The following is a 23,959-nucleotide window of genomic DNA, read 5'->3' on the forward strand; positions in this document are numbered from 1 at the left end:
TCCCCACCCCCTCCGCTCCCCACCCTCCATCACGCCCACACTTTGCTCGGCTATAAATAGTGGTGCCTGACCCAGCTGGCGGGGCGCCATGTTTGTTTACTCCGGGGGTGGCAGCCTTGCACCAAGGCCCCGGGCTTCGCAAGTTGGGGAGAACCTACAGCAGTTTGGGTCGTGGGCTTCCAGCAGAGAAAGCAGGGACAGACAGACGGACTGGAGCATGCTTCACGTTTCCAAACTGGTATTTATTTTAAGTTTTAGGTGGTTTAAAAGAGCTTTCTAATTGAGGAAGATTGGGGGTGGGGGTGGGTGGGGGACTGAATGTGTACATTTGGGGGTCAGAGAGGTGAAGAAAGTGGGTTTGTGTGAGGTCAGGTGGGAAAGAAAGTAAACTCTCATGATTCGAAAGCACACTTACCCGCTGGAGCCGGAAAGCTGGAGCTGCTCACTGTGAGCATATGTGCACATGCACGTGTGTCTGTCGTCGGTCTGTCTGAGACATAGTGAGTATACATGCCCAGAGCAAGATGCCTGGAAAGCCTGGGTGAGGGGGTCTGGTGCCTGAGAAATTTACCTATTCTTAAACCTTTTGTATTAAAATACTAGGAATAATCTGCAACAAGGATCAGACTAATGAAAATACTCCTATGAGTAACCCTGAAGGGAGTTACTCAGATTTGAAAAGTTGCTGTCATTTATTGAACAAACTGCTTTGTACCAGTCATTCTAGATGATTCGCTAATGTGATCTATTTTTTTCCTTCAACATGACTCTGAGAGATTCTTCTGTCCTGCATCAAAGTGGTTCTTCCTCAGTGTCAGGGTAAGGGTTTCTTGCTTGCAGGAGAGTCTTGGAGAGAAACTGTCCGAGTCACAGTGCAGTCGGATGCCAGCTGAAGAGAGGTTTAATGGTGATACTGGGGGTTGAACCCAGGACCTGTGAAAAGGCCTGTGTTGGAGAACTGCTGTGCTGAGCAGAGCCTGAGTGTGTGTCTGTGCTCCAGTGTGTGCCGTGTTTCTTTTGTCCTGCTTCTGATGCTTTTGCTAGTGGTTCTGGTGCTTTGCCTGTGCTTTGTAAAATCAAGTTTATCTTTGACTCTGATCTTTTCTTGAGGCCACGCTGCATTTTAAGTTGGTGTAGTGGAAAGATACAGTCCAGGTGAACGTTGAGGAGCTTCCAAGCTCTTCAAGGGTGGGATACTGCCTGGTCTTCTCTGTGGCCCTGCCACTCCCCCATACACCACGTGGCACCTAGTGGGTGCTCAGTGTGGTTTTGCTGAACTGACCTGACTTCTGCCCTGAGCCAGCCCCAGGGACTTGTATCTCTCATCAGGAGTGACTTTGGGGTTGCCAGCTGCTTTATCTGCTCTGCTCACCATGAACACTAAGCAGAAAACCTTGTCTCTCCTACTCTCCCACTGAGCCAAATCCTGTTATTCTTCTGGATGGTTTGGGGAAAGTGCCTTTTCTGTGGTTCTGTGTGTATTGCAGACTGAGCGTTGGTTGCTCCCTGGTGTATTTCCTGGGGTAATACGTCCTATTCCTCTCAGGGCTCCATCGCTTTCAGCGGGCACCTTCCGGTGTTCCAGCCTTCTTCCCCTGAGCCTGCTTAGGACAGCAAAGTTTGTGTTCACACACGGCTCCACATGGCTCACTTGCAAAAGTCCTTCATCCTAGGAGAAGCGGACTTCAAGCTGTTAAGATCTACCTTAAGTGCTGTTCAGTTCCTGGGACTGGTGTGTTTATATACTTTGTGCTGTCTACCCGAGCTCTAATTAATTCCTTTTACCTTGGATCTTTTGTCAGCTATGAGCGCCAGAAGCCTTCGGAGTGGATGCTCCTCTTTCCTCTCCAGCCACTATGTTACCATTTTCCTTTATTGTTTACTTGTGTGGCTAGAGCCCTGGCCATAGGCTGTAATTAGAAACCAGTAGGTGCAAAAAGAGCAGGTGGTTTGTTGTGGCTTTGTGCATTCACTGATGAGGTCGAGGTGAACTCGATCTGGAGCTGCAAGTGGAGAGTCAGAAAGGGGTTGGGGCTGTGTTTTCCTTTCTGTAAACACATCTCCAGAACTTCTTGTCCCAAATGATCTACTATCTGACAGGGATCTTTCCCTTTTCTCTGCAAACAAGTAGAGACACTACAGAGAAATTATGATCATTATCATCATTATCATCATCAAGAGAGTGCAGAGAGGGGGCATAAACGGGGGCAGGGGGCGGTGGTGGGAGAGGTCATTAGCTTAAGTGATATAAATGTTGACTAGTGTTGGGTGGAGATTGAAAGGCTAGAAATTGGCTTGCCACAAACTTGGGAACGCTATAGCACTGTCTAGGCATCTTCTGTCCCACAGGGCTATTGTGAGATTCTGTAAAACACTGTGTAGAATGTAGGTGTTACTGCTTTTTTTTTCAGCCAAGAATATTTGTTGAACTCCTGATGCATGTGTTGTAGGGCAGCAAAATCGGGCCATTGCTTAATTTTGTACATCTTAATAAGGAACCGTGAGCAAAGAGATGATAGCGCATATGTCTGGAGTTGTTAAAATACAATGTGTCTTCAAGTCTTAAAGGACATTAATCTCAGAGCCCACCAGGTGGCAATGCCACAGTCTGAAATTAGACCTCCAGTGAATGGCTTTCAGTAGAGAAGTTCTGTGACACCTGTCGTCCTGGTTGCTATGTGCAGGCTTCTTTCACACATAATCTCCTTAACTCGTATTAGCAGCTCAGCAAGGGGGTATTATCATTCTCATTTTCACAGAGGGTAAACCGAAGGTCAGGGATTATGTAATTCACCCAAAGTCACCTTCTGCCGAGGGGACAGAGTGGCAGAGCTCATATCCAGACCCAGGGCTCATGGTTTTCCCGTACCTGACCCTACAGTTTCAGTGTTGTCCCTTGGTAGAGAAGCTATGTCTGTAAGAAAAATTTGAGTTGAGCCCTAAAATCTTTGTGTGGTAAAGGAGCAAGAAGGGTGTTAATAACCTCCCTCCCCATCTGTAAAGGGGACAGGGACACTCCCTGAGCTGTCAGGATGAAAAGTGACAGTGTTATATGTGCCCCCAGCACTGGGCTCAGCACAGAGTAGGAGCTCAGCGTGTTTGATGGCCTTTCCTGCATCTTTGCCCGCATCCCTCCCATGCTCTCGCTTCAGGCCTGAACCTGTGCTCTTTCTCACTCCACAGAGTTCTTCTTTCTCCTTCTCCCATCCCCCTCTGCCTGCTTCCTTCCACCCTGGCCTCAAACTCAGGGTCATGGGGTGCTGGTGAGATGACACCCAGTCACCATATCGTCCTCAATACGGTGGTTCCAGGCAGTTCAGTGGCTGCAGGAAGCCCAGAGGCACAGACTTAGTCGGGTATTGGTCTGGGGAGAAGAGAAGGAAAGCAAAGAAGGTTCTTGAATGAAACCCCAAGTAATAGGAGCAGCTGCAGGGACAGTGACTTCCCTCAGGCCGCTTGGTCCTCCCCTCAGGCCACCTACTCGTCTAAGGGCCATTTGGGTTTGAAAAATAAAGGCCAGGGTTACAGTCCTTCCCCCTAGAAAAACCCCTGGATTCCGAGTAAGCGTGTCTCTAGGCATTCCTCCTGAAGGTCTGTGGTTTGGATTAGCATTCCTTCTCAGTCCCAAATTTCTCATCTGAATAAACCCTTCCGCTCAGCAGACATTGACCAAGTGGTGTGCCAACACTTTTCCAGGTGCTAGGGTTACCGAGAGAAATTGGACACATCCTTGCCTTCAGGAAGTCTATAGTCTGGGAAAAGAGGCACATTACAGACAGACAAATCTGTAAGTCATTATGGAAATGCTGCAATAGGTAAGCAAAACCCTTTGGAAACTGGGATGAGGACTAGTCACTGGCGGCATCATACGGTGACGTTTGAGCTAAGTTTTGAAGGATAATGAAGGGAGAAGGACAAGATGGTTCTGGTAGAAGGAAAAGAGTGAGAAAGTAGTTTGCCCAGGGTTTAGGGCTTGTGGAGGAAGACAAAGGAAAGGCTGGCTGCAGCCCAGTTAGGAACCTGGGAGGTTATGTGAAGGAGTTTGAACTTCATTTAATCATAGTCGTTTGGGGAGCTATCAGAGGTGAGTCTATTAGCTCCTTTGTCTGTTTTTTTTTAACTGACCCCAAAAGGGGGAAAAAAATCACTCATAATTCCTTCACATTTTCAAATCAGCTGCTTTGATTTCATATTCCCTTCCAGGTCACACCCAACTGCTCACATGCTTTTTACAAAATAAGATCTGTGCTTTTCCTTAATATCTTTTTAACATTTTTCATGTTGCTACTTGATCTTTCTAATTATTGTGCTAAATGGCTGCGTAATAGTCCATCAATTATTAGGTCATGATTTACTTCAAGCAGTAGGCTAGAGTGCCAAGAGGCAGGGGTTTTAGAGTCAGGCAGACTCGTTCAAATCCTGACTCTGTGATTTACCATCTGTGTGACTGTGTGATCTTGGACAAAATATTTAATCACTCTGAGCTTTAGTTTCCTCATTTATAAAACGAGTTGATGGTACAGGGCCATTGTGAGAATTTTATCAAAGTAAGCAAATTATGGGTGATGGCCTATAGGAGGCATTGCTCCGTGAATGGTGGCAGCTCATTTGTCATTTTTACTGTTGGCTTGAGCTTGAAATTCTAGAAAGAAAGTAGGTGACAATGTGGGGGCTTATTAGTTGGGGAGAGGAAAATCAGGGAGCCAGTGTGAGGGCCCTAGACGTGTACTGTCCAGTACAGTAGCCACTGACACACATGGCAATAGGGCACCTGAAATATGGCTAGTTTGCACTGGGATGTGTAAGTAAATAGAAAATACACACCAGATTTGAAAGACTTAAAACAAAATATAAAACATCTCATTAATAACTTTTATATTGACTATATGTTGAAGTAGTAGTATTTTGGATATATTGTGTTAAAAAAAAAAGATACTCTTGGAGAGGTGGGGTATAGCTCAGTGGTAGAGCACATGCTTAGCGTGCTCGAGGTCTTGGGTTCAATCCCCAGTACCTGCACTGAAAAAGAAAAAAAAGAAAGAAAGAAAAGATACTATTAAAATTATTTCCACTTGATTTTTCAATGTGGCTCCTAGAAAAGTTTGAATGCTGTATGCCACTCGCATTGTATTTCTCTGGTTGCTCTTGCCATAGTTAGAATCCACACGACTGATCAGATCCTGGCGTGGAGAATCGGGGAGAGCCAGGAGACAAGGGTGAGTCCCGGGTTGGGCAGCGGAGCAGGTGGTGTGTAGGGAAGATAGGGGAAGAGCAGATGAGTTTGAGTTTGTTTGTAGAAGCAGGTCATTAGTGGGTGTCCTCTGAGCAGTGAAATGAAAAGCAAGCATTTGGTCTGGACCAGAGAAGCCGCCCCTGCTTTCCTTAAGAGCTGGCCATTCTGGCTCTCACCACATCACACACGTCGGTGCTAAGATTACTGACCAAAGCGCTCTCTGCGGGGAGGGCTGGGAGAGCTTGGCAGCCCTGCTGAGCTCCCAGGGTGCTTCAGGACTGGCTTGTCGTGGGGCTTCAGGTGTCCCCACAGGCTACTCTGTAACACATACAGTATGTGGGATCAGAATGACCAGGAATAGGGTGCCGTACAAACACAGAAGTTGGAGGGGAAGGCAGGCTGCTTCTGCAGGGAGGGTGAGTGCACTGAGTCCTAGAAGGCCCTGTGCAGTTGTGTGTCTGCAGCTACTCTGGTTTGGGGTCTTCAGGGAAGGGGGTACTGCCCTTATGGGCCCCTAATAGTTAAAAATTGATTTGATGCTGAGATTGGCCTCTGGGTAGAATTTCAGGTAACCAAATGCTATTTAGGTTTTAGAACTAGGAGTTGAAATTGGACCTGGCTCTCAAAATATCATTGCCCCATTTCCTGAAGGGTTGTTGGACATAGGGCCTTAAAATCAGGATAAAAGCAAAATAAAATAAGAACTTTCACATACTCTCCTGCAGTCTTGCCCAACCCCTTGGGAAACTGCAGATTCATGATGCATTTCAGTGGGATAAGAGCAAGGAAAGTAGAATAGGGTAAGCTTGGGGGACAAAAAACAAACCACAGTGAGCTCCGGAATCTGGGTTTGAGCAGTTTTCTCTGACAGCCTGCCTGCCTGGCGCTGGGTGAGGCAGGCAGTGAAAGGCCGGTGTGATAGATGCAGGCATCACTGTGGCAGGACCACTCCTAGCAAAAGTGCAGCAGCATTTTGCTTCTTCTGTTCAAGCCATTGTCACCCACCCAAGCCCTGACTGCAGTTGTCAGTTGGGTAAAGAGTTTCCAGTTCTTGGTGAGCAATGGAACAACCACAGCAGCATGTACACGGTTCACTCCTTCAGCAACCATTTACTGAGCTCGTCCAGAGTGCCAGGCCATGGGATTCAAGTTTCAGCTGTAGGAGAGTATGTGGAAGTTTTTATAGCTTTTCTTTGCTTTCATTTTCTATCTTGATTTTAAATTTGGAATTTTTTTTTTTACAGTCACAGAACCAATAACTTTGTTTCACAACCTACAAAACAGATTCTTTATTTTTTGAGGAATGCTGTCATAGTTCGGTTACCAGTTTTATTTTTTCTGAGAAGTTGGGAGAAATGTACTCTGTTCTCTCCCCACATCTGCTCCCCTCCTTCCCTTTTTGGCCCTGGGGAAAGTGCACCTTTGACCTCAGGGAGCCCCGAGGCTCACTCCTAGCAGATACACTTACGACACAGCTTCAACTGCTAGACAGCCCACTCCATCCATGCAGAGAGGCTCCATATGCCCTTGGTTTGGCTGTGGCGGACCACAACTGTCACCTCTTCCTTAGTGCCAGACCAGCCAGAGGAGAAAGTGGGCCCCAACTTGGCAGGCTGGTGGGTCTTCTGCCCCTACAGAGATTTATTTTGAAAGCAGTTTCATCCCATTGCAAAACTTGCGACTTTTTCAAGGCAACTGTGGAGAGGTGGGAATTGGCCACAGGCTTGACATCTCGGGGAAACAGGTGTTCCTGGCTTTAATGACCTTAAATTGACTGGGATGGGAGGGGGATTTGGGATACCTAGACACAGAAAGCTGAATAAATATGCAGGCTTCTGTGCTCCAAGGCCCGGAGGGACCATCCCCACCCGCCACACTCTCTCCACAAGTGCTCAGCCTCAAGGCCGCGCGCACACCGCACACCTGCAGTACCACGTGCCCCAGCCCCGCCCTCCTGCCCTGCTCTCGGCGCTCCCCGCCCTCCCCGCCCGGCTCTCGGCGCTCCCGCTCCTCGCCTCTCCCTGCCAGCTCCCGCCGCCACCTCAATATCACCTCACCTTCCTCCCTCTTAACTCCACAGTCCGGCCTTTCTGCCAGCCCAGACCTCTCCAGATTAGAGTCTCTGGGGACCCAGTCCTTTTAAAAGGAAGAAACAAAGAAAAAGGGAGGAAAAACAGAAAGAAAGAAGGAAACAGAAGAATGAAACTGGACCGAAGGGGCAGTGGTGCCTTGAGCCATCTCACTGCATTACAATGAATATGGACTCTATTAAGCTCCGTTCTGCCTGTTAGTGTTTCCCCGGGCAACACAGCTCCCATATGGCAAGCATGCAGCAGATTAGGGGAGGCCCCTGGGCCTCATTGAAGGCCGGGGGCTTGACTGGCAGTTGAACCCCCTCCCCACCTCCCCCTAACCCTCACACTTGACAGTGCCTGTGTTTATCTAAAGCAAGGAGGGGGGGCCATTTGGAAGGTTTTTGTCCTGCTCTGAGAGAAGGGAGAGGAGGCTGGGGGGTGGGGTGGGTTGAGGGAGGAAGGAGGTAGGGGTGGGGTGGAGGGGGTAGGCCTGAGGGAAGGCCTCATAAATATTCAGGAGGAGTGGTGAATGGAGAGAGAGAAATAAAGCAGATGGAATTCGTGTTAAAGAACAGCACAATCACCCTGTTTTGAGCCCTCCAAAAACAACAAAAAAGAAAAGGGAATGGCCTTCCAGGAGTGTAGGAGCTGCGTTTATCCAATTAGTAGGGTTGTCAAATTGAATTTATATGGAATAGGGGTGGGGGAGTTGAGAGGCGAGTGCAGAAGAAAGGAAGTGGTTTTCCTTTTCTCTTTTTTCAGTTTAGCAGTAAGGTTTGTGGGTTTTTTCCCCCTCTTTCCCTTTCTTTAAGGGTAGATTTTTTTTTTAATCTCTTTAAAGAAATTAGGCCATTTTGAGGGAGAAGTATGTGTGACAGAGAAATGAGACTCCCAAGTAACTTTTTCCTGAAGTGGTGAAGGTGAGAGAGGATTAGATGTGTCCAGTGGGCAAATCAAGAGACCAAACCTCCTCTTTACTCAGAAGGCAGAGGTGGCTTCTCTCTGGTGGGGGATTCCTCCCCAGAGCTAAGATGCTGTGACCAGACTCTTCCTTGCTCCTTGGCTGGATCGTAAAGGGTCCACCTACCTGAGTAGAATTAGCAGCTTGTTATAACTTTGGAGTTCAGAGTGAGTTAGGAGCCCAGGTTTTGCTAATCTCCCCCAAATGCCTCTTTGGTTATATATTTCCTTCTCAAAACCATCAGCATTCCCCCTCTGTCTATGGTGTTAACTTCAGGCTCTTTTTCCTAGTCTTTCACAACATGACTCAATCTCAGTTTTTCCCTTGCCTCTTTTTCATTCTTCTGGAATAGTCTCCAAAGCGGGGTGCAAGCCCCGAAGGGGAAATAGAACATATTCCACTGGGGCGCTGGGAGATAAGAGGGTCTCTTAAAGTTGATTTCTGTCCACAAAATGAATAGGAAAGAAATTCAGCTTCCTAATATTTAACATTAGGATTGCTATCGTTCCTTTAGTCCTGTGTCAGGCAGTGTGCGTGTCACCACAGCACGAAGGACCTGCACTGCTTGGAGGGCTTGGCAGGGTGGGGGTGGGCTAGAGGGGGCTGGGGTAGGGGCAACCTCACTCACTTGTTCATTCACTCCCCAGTGTTCCTGTTCTCTGTTAAGTGGATTTACAGATTATATTATTTAGTTTTAACTAAATTAACTCCCAAAAGGACAAGTGGCTTAAAGAGATTGCTACAAAGAAACTGGGTTGATGTGCTGATAATCTAAGCACTTGCAGACAGGATGGAAACAGCAGAGCTGACCCCTTTTCCAGTCACATTAGGAAGTAGAAACAAATATATCCCATAATAATGGGGTCTGATGAGAAGTCAACAACATAATTAGCATTCAAGCAGACCTTTTCAAAGAGATTACATCCATATCATTAGTGATGAATCTAACCCTAAGTAGGCTTGCTGCCTTCAGGTATTTGCTTAATGCTATTATAAGACAGTCGTGGATTAACAAGTCATTAAAATAGTGATTTCATCTCTGCCTACTCATAAATTTTAGTCTGGCAGCACATGCACTAAATTTATGAATAAATATGCATGCATTAGCGATATTTGCCCAGAATATGTTTCTCCTATGGAAGCAAAATCAGAAAGGTTAGGAGACCACTGTTCGAGATAGGCATCCTGTGACAGCCAGATTGCTTGATGCACCCCCTGCAAACAGACCCTTCCCACCAAGTTGGGGTCACCTCCCTGCAGGGCCTGTCTCTTTCCGTGTGCATATTCCAGAAGACCCATTTTCAAACCCACATATCCAGAAAACCGTTCCTGAAGACCTGAAATTAAAAATGCTCTCCTCCCTCTGCTCTCGTTTGCCACTTCCCGTTTGTAATGAAGCTGGTGATCAGGTGAAGTTTTAGGGTAAAGAATGTTAGAGTTGTTACATGAGCGTAATCCCAAAACTTCAGTGGTTTTATGCAACAAGGACTGAGTGCTTCTCCTGTCGTAGATTGTCTGCCTTCCATCCTGCAGCTGTGCCTCCTGGAACATGACGTGCTCACCAGGGCTGGGAGGAGGGACACACCGCCCCCCTAGTTCTCTAGCTCTTAACTGCCTTAGCCCGGAAGTGACACAGAACATGTTCACTTACAGGCCATTGGCCAGCACTGGTCACATGGTCCTAAGCCACCTGTGGAGGAGGTTAGGAAATAAAGAGCTTATGGGTATTTGCCGAGCACTGGCTGACTTATTCTAAGCTTTGTTTTAAGCTTCTCAGGACAGAATCCATCCTCTGATACAGTGCCTTGCATGCTGTCTGGTGTATGGTAGATCACAGTGATGTTTTTCCTTCCCAATATAATAATATCACAGTACACACAGTTTTTTAATAGAAAACACATACACAAACTTTGGATAAGGAATAAGTTAGAGATATATTTAGAGGCTGGCTGGAGCATGGCTCATACTTAAGACCATCAAACCATTGTCATTCTCCCCTGTGTGACATCAGAGCTGTCTGGGTGGATGTTCCAGTTAATAGTCTTGAACCGCATTCCCTAATTTGGTAACCACTAGCCCTATTGGCTAACTTAAAATTAAAAATTCAATTCCTACATTTTGAAATCCCAGTCTATCCCTTCCCGCCCAAATGTAGAAAAGATAAACAAAATTATACTGTATAGCACAGGGAAATATATGTAAGATCTTGTGGTAGCTTACAGAGGAAAAAATGTGACAATGAATATATATATGTTCATGTCTAACTGAAAAATTGTGCTCTACACTGGAATTTGACACAACATTGTAAAATGATTATAAATCAATAAAAAATGTTAAAAAATTCAATTCCTTAGTCATATTAGCTACACTTCAAGTATTTAACTGCCACAAGTAGTTAGTGGCTATCTTAACATTTGGGACAGTGCAAATACAGAACATTTTCATCGTTGCAGAAAATTCTATTGAAGAGGTTTGTGTGAAGAACAGTAGGATTCTTCCAGATTAGGATCTAAATGGTAAAGAATAAAAATGACCACACAGAAAGTTACTGTTACAGATAATGATCCAGGTGATATTTTTAGGCATGAGAAAGTAAATTCAAAAAACCTTCTAAATTTAGTTCTAAAAGCAGCTCTAAGCAGTTGGTTAATATGACCCAGAAACAATTTTCTGGGAGGCAGAGTCAAGGTAGTGGACAGAGCGCTGGACTAGGAGTCAGGAGTCCTGACCTGTAGCCCTAGATCTGTCTTAATTGGGCGACCTTCTGCAAATCACTTAGCCTCTCTGCACCTTGCTTTCCTCACTTGTAATACCAGATACCTGTTAGGTGTTATTCTAAGCGATTATTTTTTTTTTTCTGAGATCCCTCCTAATTTAAAATGTTTCCCTTTAATTACATCTGTGGGTAAAAACTTTTTAAGTAAAAAAATGCCCTTTCTTAAATCCTTCTTCTAGGTTTACATAAACTCACATATTCAGCCGTCTGAGAATTAAATTCACTTGTTTCCCCAAGTATTCCGCCAGTGTCACTCCTTGGTCCAGGAGCACCACCCTCTTTCTTGAGGCCAGAGGGCTGCCAGCCCACACCTGTCAGCCACTTGGCATCACCTTCTAGGGGCAGAACTTCTCTCTGCCTTTAAAGACAGTTGGGAATCTTACTCCATAGAATTGGAAACATACAAAAAAAATGTAACTTGTGGTCAGAAATACTTCTTTTTTTCATGTAGGTAGCCCCCTCTCAACCGATGGGAAAAAAAAAAGCTTTGTCAGATCTCATTCTTGCCACTGGAAGAATGTTTTTTAAGATAAACTCTGTGCTTTCTGCTAAATCACATGGGCTGCTGTGTAGCTCATCTTGGTTATTGGTCATAGGACATCCACAGGGTGTGTTTCGCATCTTAGACCATGCAGGCTTCTCTTTCTGAGAGAGCTGCAGGGGCCTGGGTGATCAGAGCATGCGACGTGGCCTCGAGTGCCCTGGTTTCACTCCGGCCGGCCAGCCAGCCCTCCTGGGAGAAGGTGGAGCTGGTCTCCTCCTGCTGATGATCGACTCTCCGTTGTTTGTAATTTTCTCGCAAAATAAATACTCCAAGGCTATAATTTCTCATGCTTGGTCTCAACCTTAGACGTGTATTCTGCTGTTGTTGTTTTTGGAAAGTTTCAAAACCGTCTGCCTGGAGATTATTTCAGTGGGAACACGTATGTCGCCAGTAAAACTCAGGCGCATTTTCTTTTATTTTTGAGTCCAAATAACCCTTAAAAAATAGCAAGTACCTAGGCCTCAAGGAGGAATTCATGTCAAGAATTCATTTTCCCTTCTCTCTGCTCTTGATTTTTTTCCCCCTTGATCTCTTTTTCTGAGAAAATGCAGAGAAAATAAGCCGGATCTAGACATACTTTGCATTGCCAAGAAAAATAACAGGCCTTACTGTTGCCTTCACCCAACTTTGAAATTGTTCCTTGTTTATTTCACAGTGGGACAAAGTGACACTGCAATTAGGTACTCCAGCTAAGCCTCATTTGCCCTTTTTTTTAATCATTAAAAAAAAATGTTCTCCGAAACCTGTATTTTTGGACCTATCTTTCTAGACCAAGCTCACTAGGTAACTTGGTCCAGAAGTAACTCAGTTTCCCCAGCTGCTAAATAAGATGCATCACAGCTACATCTATGATTCCTCCCTCCACATTTTTGGCGCAATTCTGCTTTTACGTGAGGGAGACCCCACGTGTCCTGCTCTGGGCTCATTGAGTGCTACCTGCTCACAACTCTGTCGTGGGGATCAACGAGTTAACTCCTTTCTCCCCCTTTGGACACCTGCTTCCTCTCCCTCCCTCTCCCTCTCCAGCTACATTCTTTTCTCCCTGCTGCATTTCAAAGCCGGATGGTGGCTGGCAGCAGCAGTGGGGTCTGTTTCCATTTTGAACCTTGTAAATTACCCAGGGTGCAGAAGTAACAGGAATTGTTTGGCTGGCCCTCGTTAAGCAGGAGGCGGTCTGGGCTGAATTTCCTCAGTAAAACCTTTGTCGACTTTACAACCACCAAACACCTCTGTAGCCACCCTGTGCCAGGATGAGAAACAGCCCTCCTGTCCCTCTTTGTCTGCATGTCTTCTTTCTGCCCTTTATTACTTTATATTCATTGTCTCCCCGCCGAGCCGCCTCCATCCTTACTTTCCTTCCTTCTCCCTTCCTTGGGGAGGGAGGAACAGGTGTCGGAGTTCTCTTTAAGGAGTTGGGGAAACTGGTGCATGTCGGGAGCAAGCAATTTCCCTAAAATCCTATAACTGGTAATTCATGCAGTGTTCTAGATAAATACTTCATTTCACTGGGAAAAAGCAGAGAACTAGAACTAGTATCTGGATGATTGAGAGGACACCAAAAGCTTGCGTGGTTTGTAAATATGTTCACGAACTTTTCCTTAATGAACAGCGATTCAGAAATCACTGTTAAAATTCCTCATTGTTTTGCCTCACTCTTATTCCAACTCCATTCATTAAGAACCCACTGGGTGCAGAGCACTGATAGAAAAAACATGAAAAAGCTACTATTGTGGTTAAAAAGCACAGAACTTTGGAATGAGCCCAACCTGGGTTTCATTCCAGGCCTACAGTTATGTGACCTTGGACAAGTTACCTACCCTCTGGAACTCACTTTCTTCACCTGTAAAATGGGTGAGTCCCCACGTTGTCGAGTTTTTCTGACGATGAAAAGAATACCTTGTGCAAAGAGCTTAGCGAGGTACCTGCGGTGATGACAGGCATCTGCCCCCCACCCCGCCCCCGCCTCCACCACCGCCCTTCCCCACCCTTCCCTTCCCGTCTGTACTCACATCCTTTGCAGCTTTCCTTAATGTCGCTTTATAATATGACCCTTTGATTTACTGCATTGTCTGAAAAAGAGCAAAAGCGCTCTCTACACCAAGAGGAAATTACATTGTCAGGAAAAGCTTAAAAATTTTCTTTCAAACCTCTTATGGAAAATGTCCCCTTGTCCTTTCCCAGAACAGTGGAGGAGTTTTGGAGGTGCTCTGATATCAAAGACACGAGGCAAAGGGAAGGATGAAAAACCAAGGGGAAAGAACTCTTTACTGGGAAACATTCTTAACAACAGTGTAGGGCTGGGTCCTAGATCTGGTTTGGAGAGGTGTTTGTTGGGCCTTGACACTCAGCAGCCGAGTGAAAAGACAGAAGGGCCAAAGGAGCGTGGAGAAGGGAAGTGTTTAAGCAGATCTCAGGCACTTCCTGACAGAGCAAGAGCCCCGCAGCCCAGCCTTCAGGCCCTTGTTGAAGGAGCAATTGGGGGTTGAGAGACTGAAGATCAGATCTTACAACAGACTGGGCGGGTGGCCAGAACTCCAGAGACCCAGGGGCCATAGCACATCTCTCAGTTGGGTGGCTTAACAGCCTCGTATGATTTTTCACTGGTGACTGTAAGTCTTTGAAAGAGTCACTAATTAGATAAACTGGTCCAAAAGAGAGAACATTTTGAGTATAAGTCACTCTCCTGGAAATATACTAAATATTGCCGTATGTGCACAATTCAGGAACGTGCATTCACCATCTAGACTGTTGTCATGTTGCCTTCAATGATCTGAACCTCACTCTAATGCGTACCAGCCTAATAAGGATGTTGACACAGCTTCCTTATTGGTCTGATGTTCTATAAGGGCAGCAGTGAAAAGCAGAGAAGATCTTGGTTGAGGCTGTGACAGAAGGGTGTCTACACTTGCCTGTATGTCATTTTGATGAATCTTTTATTAAAAACACCATAGATTAAATGAGGCATAAAGAAGTAATACTGTGGATGGAGAGGAGTTAAAGTTCTAGGCAGGCAGTAAGAGGGTGGCTGACAGCTGAGGTATGTCACCAAGCTGCTGGAGGTGCAGGGCAGCCTAGAGCTCCGAAGGAATGTTCTGGGTGGAGATGGAACACAGACGATTGTCAAGAGTACAGATTTTGTAGAGATGGAAGACACCAGAACTTTAGCACCAGGGCAGAGAGAAGAGGGGCCTTGGCTGATGTGTGACTTTTGTCTGTGTTTGTGTTTGGGGACACAGAGGTTACAGACAAGCTTAGGAGGGTTGGTTGATTCCAGGAATCGAAGAATGGTCACAGGGATGTCAGTGAAGAGCTGAGATGAATCAAAAACAGACCTTCTGTGAGCCTCTGAGACTTTAGGATTCATTAATTAGTAACATCCCCTAAACGAAGGACTCCGCATGCACTCATATGTATGACCGCATTGTGCGCGGTCCTTTGTGCTAGCGGTGAGCCACTAGTACAGGTGGCCCAGGACACCTGGCCTCCTGCAGGAAGGTGGTAAAGATGACTGCATCCTCTCCAGCATCTGTGCTACGTGCCCACCGCCCAGGGCCTGGCACCAAACCGCAGGTCTCGGCCTCCCCATGTCCTGGGCTTTCCTCTCCTCGTTACTGTCGGTGCCCAGGCAGGGCTCTAGCATTCTTACTGTAATAGCATCACTTTCTACCTCAAAGGGGCCACTTAGAAGTGGCTTATTTCAGATGAGAAATGGCATGAGAGTGTTTGGTCTTCCAGCAGCCCGGCCAGGCCAACACTTTGAATGATCCCACCTGTGTGGTGGACCAAGGGGCGCCAGGACACAGCCAGGCCCGGAGCACAAGGGTGTCCCGTCCCAGGCATCCTCACCATGGCCCTCCCAATCTCTCTCTCCCTCTCTCTCCCCCTCTCCCCCCCCCTCCCTCCCTCTCTCTCTCTCTCTCTTTCTCACAGCAGAGTGTGGCAGGAGATTGCAGTACCTCATTGAGTGACTCCAGTGGCTTATGGGTCTTTGGCTTTGGACCCTCTGTGACACACCATGCTGCGTGGGATGATGACGACGCAGAGAGGACAGAGGCCTGGAATCATACTTGCTTGCCTCCTCCTGGCCACAGCGGGCTGCTTCGCCGACCTGAGTGAGTGCCTTCCTTCCTTTCTCAGAGGCCCCTCTGGGAAGGACACTTTGCCCCTGCTGTCAGCCGGAAGTGTGACGCATTCCTCAGGGACCTTCTAACAAGGCCTTCCTCCTGGGTTTCGAAGAGCACTGCATTCCCACTGGCCTTCAGGGACATGCTCAATAATACAAGATGACAAGGTGTTGGGCTCAGTCCCCAGTTACCTCCATTATAAAGAAATGAGGGAATAAATGTGGTACAGCTCAGTGGTAGAGCGTGTGCTTAGCATGCACAAGGTACTGGGTTCAACCCCTAGTACCTCCACTAAAAAAATACAAGATGAGAAATGATGTCAATAACATCATATTGGCTGTGTTTTGGTATCTTAATCATTTCAAATACTAGAGGAGGAGTAATGATAGTAACTCAACTGCCTTGTACTGAGCCTGCTGGCGGTTTACATACATAGTTTGTAAGCGTCCCAGCAATGCGGTGAGAGAGATATTAGTCCCATTTTACAGATAAGAAACTGAGACCCAAAAAGGCTAAAGTCACCTGGCTCAGAAGCAGTGGCACTGGGATTCAGACCCAGGTCTAAGTCCAAAGCCTGAGCCCTTGCCTGCACCTGACACTGCCCCTCCAGGTTACCTTCTGGGGACAAGGCCAGGATCGGGAATGGACCCAAGGGCGGCAGTGTTCTTCAGAGAAAGATCAGCTCCTCTCTGGGTTGCTCAGCTCTGAAGGCTGTCTGGGTGCTGTGCTTATGAGGAGGTCTTATTGTCAGTTTCTTGGGGGTGTCAGCTCATCTCCACATCCCTGCTCTTCCTCCAGACGCAGTCCCTCAGGTCACTGTCCAGCCTTCTTCCACCGTCCAGAAGCTCGGGGGGACTGTGATCCTGGGCTGCGTGGTGGAACCGCCCTGGATGAACACCACCTGGCGCCTGAATGGGAGGGAGCTGAACAGCTCGGATGACGCCCTGGGCATCCTCATCACCCGTGGGACCCTCGTCATCACCACCCTCGACAACCACACCGTGGGACGGTACCAGTGTGTGGCCCGGATGCCTGCAGGGGCTGTGGCCAGCGTGCCAGCCAGCGTGACACTAGCCAGTGAGTACTGCTCCTCTGCCCCTTTCCGTGCCGCAGCCTCCTCCTCCTACCCATTCTCTCTGTCCCCCACCATTCAAACCCCCTGTCATTAGTCTTACCTTAAAAGGGGCCTTAAAAGCTGACATTTCCAATCAGAGAGCAGTGGCTGCCTAATATCCCCTGTGGCAGGGAACCTCTGTGCTCTCTGAGTAGAGGCAGAGTTGGAGTGAGTGTCTGGAAGGAAGGGAACTTGACATGGTTGAACTGCTCCTATGGGCTCTGGAGCTGGGCCATGCCGTGCCTTCCTACTTGGTCACCCTGTGGTCTTAGATGTGGTTGTGCCAACTGTTTGCCGCCCCCTCTGTCCCCCACACTCCGTCCTCACAGCAGCTGTAGACAGAGCATGTACAGGGCTACGCGTGGTCTGAACAGAACCTGCCCATTCACCCTTGGCCTCCTGCCTCTGAAGGACAAGCATATTCCAAATGCCTGGAGTATAAACAGTAGAACACAATGAAAAGGAAACTGTGACAAAGAGGTAAAGAGGAAGAGATCAGGTGACAGTTTGGTCCGAGGAGGATGCCAGGGGAAGACTTCCTACTACTCTTGTGTATAATTGCCACTTGGATATACTTCTGTGTCCAAGCTCAGCTCAGTACACACATTACCTGATTTTCTGCCCATTGTACACGGAGGAAGTGAGACTTGACGGACTGAAGTCCCACAGGCCACAGAGCAGCGGGACACCTGGTCTCATGTGCGGAGTCTACAGCCAGGAAGCGCAGCTGACCCCTGAACGACGTGGGGATTAGGGTCGCCGGCCCTCCCGGCAGTCAGGAATCCGCACACAACTCACACAGGGTCTTCGGATCCTCAGGTCCAGCCAGCTGTGGGCCCGGTAGTGCTGCAGCATTCACTGTGAAAGAAAAATTCGCATCCAAGTGGACCCGTGCAGTTCAAACCTATGTCGTTTAAGGGTCAACAGCATGAAGAATTACCTCCCCTTTCCTGGTGGCCAAAGTGTAGGGAACAGAGAAACTTGAGAGTTTAATGGTATTTGGATTTAAACTTTGAGAAGATCTCCAAGCTTGTTCCCTCGTGACTTAGCAGTGCCCCTTATCCCTGCTTCTGTGTCACCATCATCCTCCCCCTCCCAGATGATGTGTTTCCAGGAGGTCGATGGCCTTCATGTTATGGGTCATACCTAAGGCAGCAGACCTCTAAAATGCTCCTTAAAAGTCAGCTGGAGTCCCTGGGGTGTGAGGCACGAGTCCTGGGAGGAAAGTGGCGAGAGATGGGGAAGTAGAAAAGCAGGGGAGAAAAGACCCCTCCCTACTCCCTGATCCCAGGGCCCTGGAGGGACTTGACCGCATGGAAGAAGAGAGTAGAACGGAGGCCGCTACAGCATTCCTGTTTTCCTGGGGAACCGTCACATGGCCCTGCCCTCTTCTCAGAAGAGGGAGGAAGGCAGGGTGGGTCCCCAGTTACTTCCCTAGGGGCTAGGCCGAGCCTGGGCTGCATCTCAGAGCCCCCCTCACTCCCACAGGGGAGCCCCTTTCTTTTGCGGCAGCGGGAGCACTACTGAATCTGAGTGCCAGGACTCTGGGGAGTGGGCTGTGAGCACAGCTCAGCGAGGGTTGGCAGGCCCTGGGCCTCCCGCTGCGCCCTCCCCTCCCGCTGTGCCTGCTGGGGGTGGTGCCGGGAGACTTGGGTGAGGACATAGCAAGAAGGGCTGAGCTCAGAGCTATACTTGTTACCATACTACTTCTCTTACATGTCTCAAAATTATAATAAAATGACACCATAGAAGGTTTAGAATATATAGAAAATAATGTCTCCCCACCAGCCTCCCACCCTCGCACAACCACCGTTATTGTTTTGGAGTGTGCCCTTCCAGTCTATCCATACCTGTGTGTTTACACTACTGAGTATATTCTTTATATCCTTACTCTCTTCCCTTTGACACTGTATGATAAGCGTTTTCCATTGGCCATATGGCCATATTACCATATTTTTCTTGAGTATAAAATGCATCTGGTAAAGTACACAGAGTGCCCTCATCTTAAGTGAACAACCTGATGTGTTTTTCACACGTACATCCCATGTAACCATCCCTCCGGCAGACTCCTAGTTACCGTCCCCCCACCCCAGCCAGAGCAGGAGCACAGTTATCACAGCCCTAGAACATCCCCGAGTGGCTTTACCACAATGTGCTGAACCCTCTTCCTAGGGCTGGGCCATCAGGTCGCTGCCAGTTGTTCATTATTACAGATAAGATGTGCCTTTTTGCAACCTCTGTCCCTTTAAAGGATGACGTTGCTCATCTGGGAGGCTTGCTCACCTGCAGGTGGTCAGCCCTCGTCTGTGAAGACTTGGGAGACTCCAGCATTCTCTGCCTAATCAGGAGGCGGGCTGGACCTTTCATTGTTTGGAAGGAGAGCTGGAGAGGAGAAGGTTTGTTTTGGAGCCCTCCTTCTACTCCAAGGTGTATCCATGTGAGGAGAGACGATTTATAGCCTTTATTTTTAAAAAATTCCTGGCCATTCTTTCTCTGGTGTTTGAAGGGATCTGAAGTTAGCAGTGAGGACAAAGGGACGGGTTTGGTTGCAGCCCAAGAAGGCACGGTGAGAGAAGAGGGGGCTTGTGCAGGAGCCGAGGCGCGTCTTGTTTGAAAGCCAAGAACTATTGGCTTGTCATTGAGACATGAATCAGAAGGGAAATGTTTGGGCCTGACCAGAAGAAGGATGGAGGAGTGCTGGAAATGCAGAGAGCGGGCTTGGAGGGCACTGTGTCCTGGGGAAGGGGGAGCTGGTGGAGTGGAACCACCACCTCCCAGACTTGGAGGAGGCAGTGCCGGGGTGGCAGGAAGGCGGGAGAAAGGGGTGCTGTCTTTGGGTTAATGCCATGGGGGATTTGGCCCAGGCTCAGCAGCTAGATTAAGTTTCCGAAAGCACATTCCTGAGCAGAATGGGGGCTGTGTTTTGCTAGTTGGCTGGTGTGCGAGAGAGGCTGAGTGGTAGAAGGGATTACCGAAGGCACGGTCTGCATGGCGGGGTGAGGCCGGGCAGCGGCGTGCCGGCGCACACGCACGTACACACGCACCCACACCCACACTCAGCATTGCAGGCTTCCTTTCCCTCCTGCCTCTCCCGCGTGCGTTCAGATGTTCATCCTCAGACAAAGCACTTCTGTTTGGCCTCCCTGGCAGGACGCTGTTCCCTGTGTCTTAGTGAACTCTTAGAGATCACTGGGGGCTTTCAATGATGGGGGCAGGACCTGGCTTGAGGATTCAGGGGAGTGGAGGGGGCCTCTAGCAGAACTTTCCTGGTCCAGACCTCCTTCATCTGATGCTGGGGGTGCACTTGAACTTCACCCCTGCCTGGTGACGTCAGCTCTGTTCTTCAGGTAAAGGGGAACGACCTGAAGTCTCACCAGTGCGCTCCCGCCCTCTCCTCCTGGTGGTCCACCCGGGTGGTCCACGTGGAGAACTGCTGCCTTCGCTCTCTGGGAAGGTGTCCTTCCCACTCTCCTCTACCTGGAAATTGTTTTTCCGGTTTAACTTAAACTTTATTTGTGGTGAATCCCTCTTGCTGCTGCTGTGTCCCTTCAGACCGTCTTGTCTAATTCTGGCTTTTCGAAATGCTCCAGCTTTGGTCTCCTTTCTTCCTCTTACCTCTCTTTTCACAAGCTTCACACCTAAAGGCCAGCCACTCAACGTGACTCAAAGGTTGCCACTCTGTGCACCTGAGCCAACAGCAGACACTGCCCTCAGCACCATTTTCCTTGCCCCTGGACCCCGAGTCAGCCTTGGAATTGTTCTCCGTGCAGCAGAGCAAGAAGCCACCACCAGTTCATCAGAGCTGGCATGCAGCGTGAAAGCTGTTTTCCGTCCCTCACCGCTGGTCATCTGCCATTCAGATAAATTCCTAATAATCCTTCATTTTCACCCTTTTTTTTTTTAAATTAATTCTCCCAGTTATCCATTATCCCTAGGTCCTAGTCAGAGGTGAAATAAAATAGGCAGTAACTGGGCAGTAATTCTGCATCTGGGAATTTTAGTTCACAGACTAATGCGAAGTCTTAAGCTGATGCTGTTTAACTGAGAGTGGATCTAACCCCTCTGTAAGGTCTTTAAGCACGAGGACCAGTCACGTTCTCCTGGGTTATCCTCTCTCTGGCATCCAGGATCAGGGGCAAGGCAGCTGACAGGAAGGGAAGGAGTTCCCCTCAGGCAGCTGTCTCCATGACTCTGTGACTTTGAGGAAAGGTCAGAAGGTGACAGGGGCTCTTTGTTACCATAATTTAACCCATGAGAGAAATAGAGCCAAGCTGGTATGGTGGAAAGAACAAGAAACTTAAACCTAGCATCTTTTTTTCTTAAGTTTTAACTCTGCCGCTTACAAGTTAACATGAGGTTGGGCAAGTTACTTAATCTCAGATTCTCACAGCTGTGAAATGAGCACAGGAATGATTATACCATCAGTCGTACAGGTTTTTTTTTCCTTTGAGAATCAAATGAGAATCTAAGATAGTAATTTTTTGAAGGATTTTATAAAATCCAGGTTTTATTTATTGATGCATTTGGTCAACGCACGTGTGTAGTGTCCTTCTGTGGGAGGCTCTGGGGCCTGTGTCCAGCCCTGTGCTTCCCAGTCCATTCTGGGGGCAGCTCTTGGGAAGACAGTCCAGGGGCGGCACGGTTCCCAGTCCCCGCCACAGGAGAGAGGACTGGCTTATCAGGAAGAGACCAGACCCATTTCCTGTGAATTTCTTATCTCCCTCTGTACATGTGTTCTCCAACCCAGGTTCCCACCTGCCAGCTGCCTCTGAGAGCCGCCGTGGTGTCACTGCATTGTGTGTTGTCACTATAGCCACAGAGCTGCCCACTTATGCCTTTGTTGGTTCATGGTCGCTTGCTCTTGCAGTGTTGGTTTGTGCTGGCAGGCTGGGCTGACCCTGGCCCTCGGCGTGGTGAGTTCCACAAACAGGAGCCTCGTCTCTTCTGACTCAGCTCCCAGCTGTGGTTCCCATCACTCACTTCCTTAAGGTTTTCTGCACTAGGACCTTGAATTAGGACAGGCCCTGAAGGACTGCTGTCCACATTAAAATATTTCTAGCTTCCTTTATCCCTGTTTTAGTCAGGATTCTCCAGAGAAGCAGAACCAATTATTATATATATGTTGTGTGTGTGAAATGTACACATACATATACTTATATATAATTATATACATACATGTAATTTTATGGAGAACATACATATACAGTTTTGTGTGTGTATACACACACACACACACACACAGATATACATGTAGATGGTGAGAGGTAAGGAAAGGGGAATAGAGAAAGGGAAAAAGGGGGCAGAGAGAGAGATTTCTAGTAAAGAATTGGCTCGCCTGATTGTGGAGGCTGGTAAGTCCAGAATCCACAGGGAAAGCCAGCAAGCTGGAGATGCACGAGTCCCCCTGGGGAACCGGCGAACTGTCTGTTCTCTGGCCCTGAGTTCACTATCTGGATGTTCTGGAGACTGGCGTCCTGAGAAGTGGGGAGTGTTTAGAATTTCCAGCAGAGCACAGGAAGACCTGGTCCCTGCCATGGAGGCTCTCCCAGACTAATGGAGAGGATAGATGCAGTCACGTGTGAGCCATAAAGCAAGTCAATCAGAGCTGTGAGTTGCCTAACAGAGATGTAAACAGATTTTAATGGGAGCTCAGGCTAACAGTGATTCACTTCAATTTCAGGGCATTGAGGAAGACTCAGAGTTGAGCCTTGAAGAATGTGTGTGGAGCAACTTTTATTTCTAATTATTTGAGTCCTCATGTATCTTCCTCAGACTTTCAACAACTTGAGTTCAGCCCTCTACATTGTATACTTAGACCTAAGCCCAGTGCAGTTTCTGAGATGGTGCAGATACTTCCGTGGTGAGTTCAGTCAAATCAGAGAGGGTGGGACGGCTTTGGTGGTCACCACTGCTGTTAGGAATACGTAGTTCCCAGGTGTGTGGGCAGGAAAAGTGGGAACCACTATGGGCCCCACTGGCCCAAAGACAGTGCCCCTGCCTCTCCCACCTAGAATTCTGGTTTTAAGGGCCACACTGAAGTGCTCGCCTCCATCTTCTCCCCTCTCTCTTCTTGTGCAGGCAGCCAGCCTGCCAGAGACTGTGCCGGGATCCAGCTCTGGCTCTGATGAGTCCGGACCACCAGGATTCACATTAATTTTCCCATTGCTAAGTTTATAGTTTAGATTTGGTTGATCAGAGAAATATGTGTGATGTGGGTTGTTGGCAAGTAAATCTTTTTTTCCCTTCTTCTCTCTTTCCTCTGTGTATTTTTTTTAAACCATTTTATTCCTTCAGCTAGTCCAAAAGAAACTCCCCAGTTCTGCTAACCAGCCCTACCTCATAGCAGCACTGAAGTCAGATAAATGGGATGGGCTACAGACATCTTCTCTGTTCATCTGGCTGCCAGACTCAGTGGAGAAATGGCTCCCATCCTTGACTTGTTTTCAAGGATTAATAACATTTCTCAACCTCATATGTCTTTTTAAAAAAAAATTTTTTTTAATTGGTTCAAGCCAAGAAATTCCTGAAGCATTAGGCCAGTTTATTGCAAATCATTTAATGACATTGTAAACTAGGTTCTTTTTATTTTCCCCCTTTCTTCTATGCCCTGTCTCCTCTCCTGCCCACCTCCAGTTATGACTTTGATCTTCTGCCCTCCTCCCCCTAGCTCTTTCGTCTCTTCCCCATCCTCAGCTTTCTCCCATCACTCACATCTAGGTGCACACCCCACCTTAAAGGAAAAGAAACACAAGATTCAGGGATGAATGTGTTTGGCATCTGCAAAGGTTTTTTTTCTTTTCTCCATGGAAACTGTTTTTATTTAAATAGAGAGCCTGCCTTGCTTTCATCAGAAAGTGTGTTTGAGAAATTGCATGTCATGTTTCCATGGCTGTCAGGAGAGAGCTCTGGAGCCAAAATTATTTGTGCAATTGAACAGGCAGAAGAAAGTCCCAAAGAGAGCAAATGTATTTATCCACGCTTCCGGCCTTGCAAAGGATGGAGAACTCACTCTGCCAGGCCCCTTTCTGAGTTGCTCTGGAGCTGGAGGTAACCGAACGCTGATGCAAGTGGCAGGGACTATGCTTGGGGAAACCACTCTTGCCAGTTACTGTACCCTACCTTGTGTGTTGCT

The 23,959-nt window shown here is 47.8% G+C and overlaps 1 protein-coding gene across 1 annotated transcript in view; it reads left to right on the plus strand.

The window, feature by feature from the left end:
- The window catches only part of BOC (BOC cell adhesion associated, oncogene regulated), a 68,860-nt gene that overhangs the window by 21,181 nt on the left and 23,720 nt on the right, over nucleotides 1-23,959 (plus strand). The window contains 2 exon segments of the mRNA XM_032479214.1: nucleotides 15,523-15,701; nucleotides 16,512-16,790. Coding sequence (XP_032335105.1) covers nucleotides 15,605-15,701; nucleotides 16,512-16,790 — 376 coding nt within the window. The 5' untranslated portion in view covers nucleotides 15,523-15,604.

Source organism: Camelus ferus, chromosome 1, assembly GCF_009834535.1.
Source record: "Camelus ferus isolate YT-003-E chromosome 1, BCGSAC_Cfer_1.0, whole genome shotgun sequence".
Lineage (NCBI taxonomy): Eukaryota > Metazoa > Chordata > Mammalia > Artiodactyla > Camelidae > Camelus > Camelus ferus.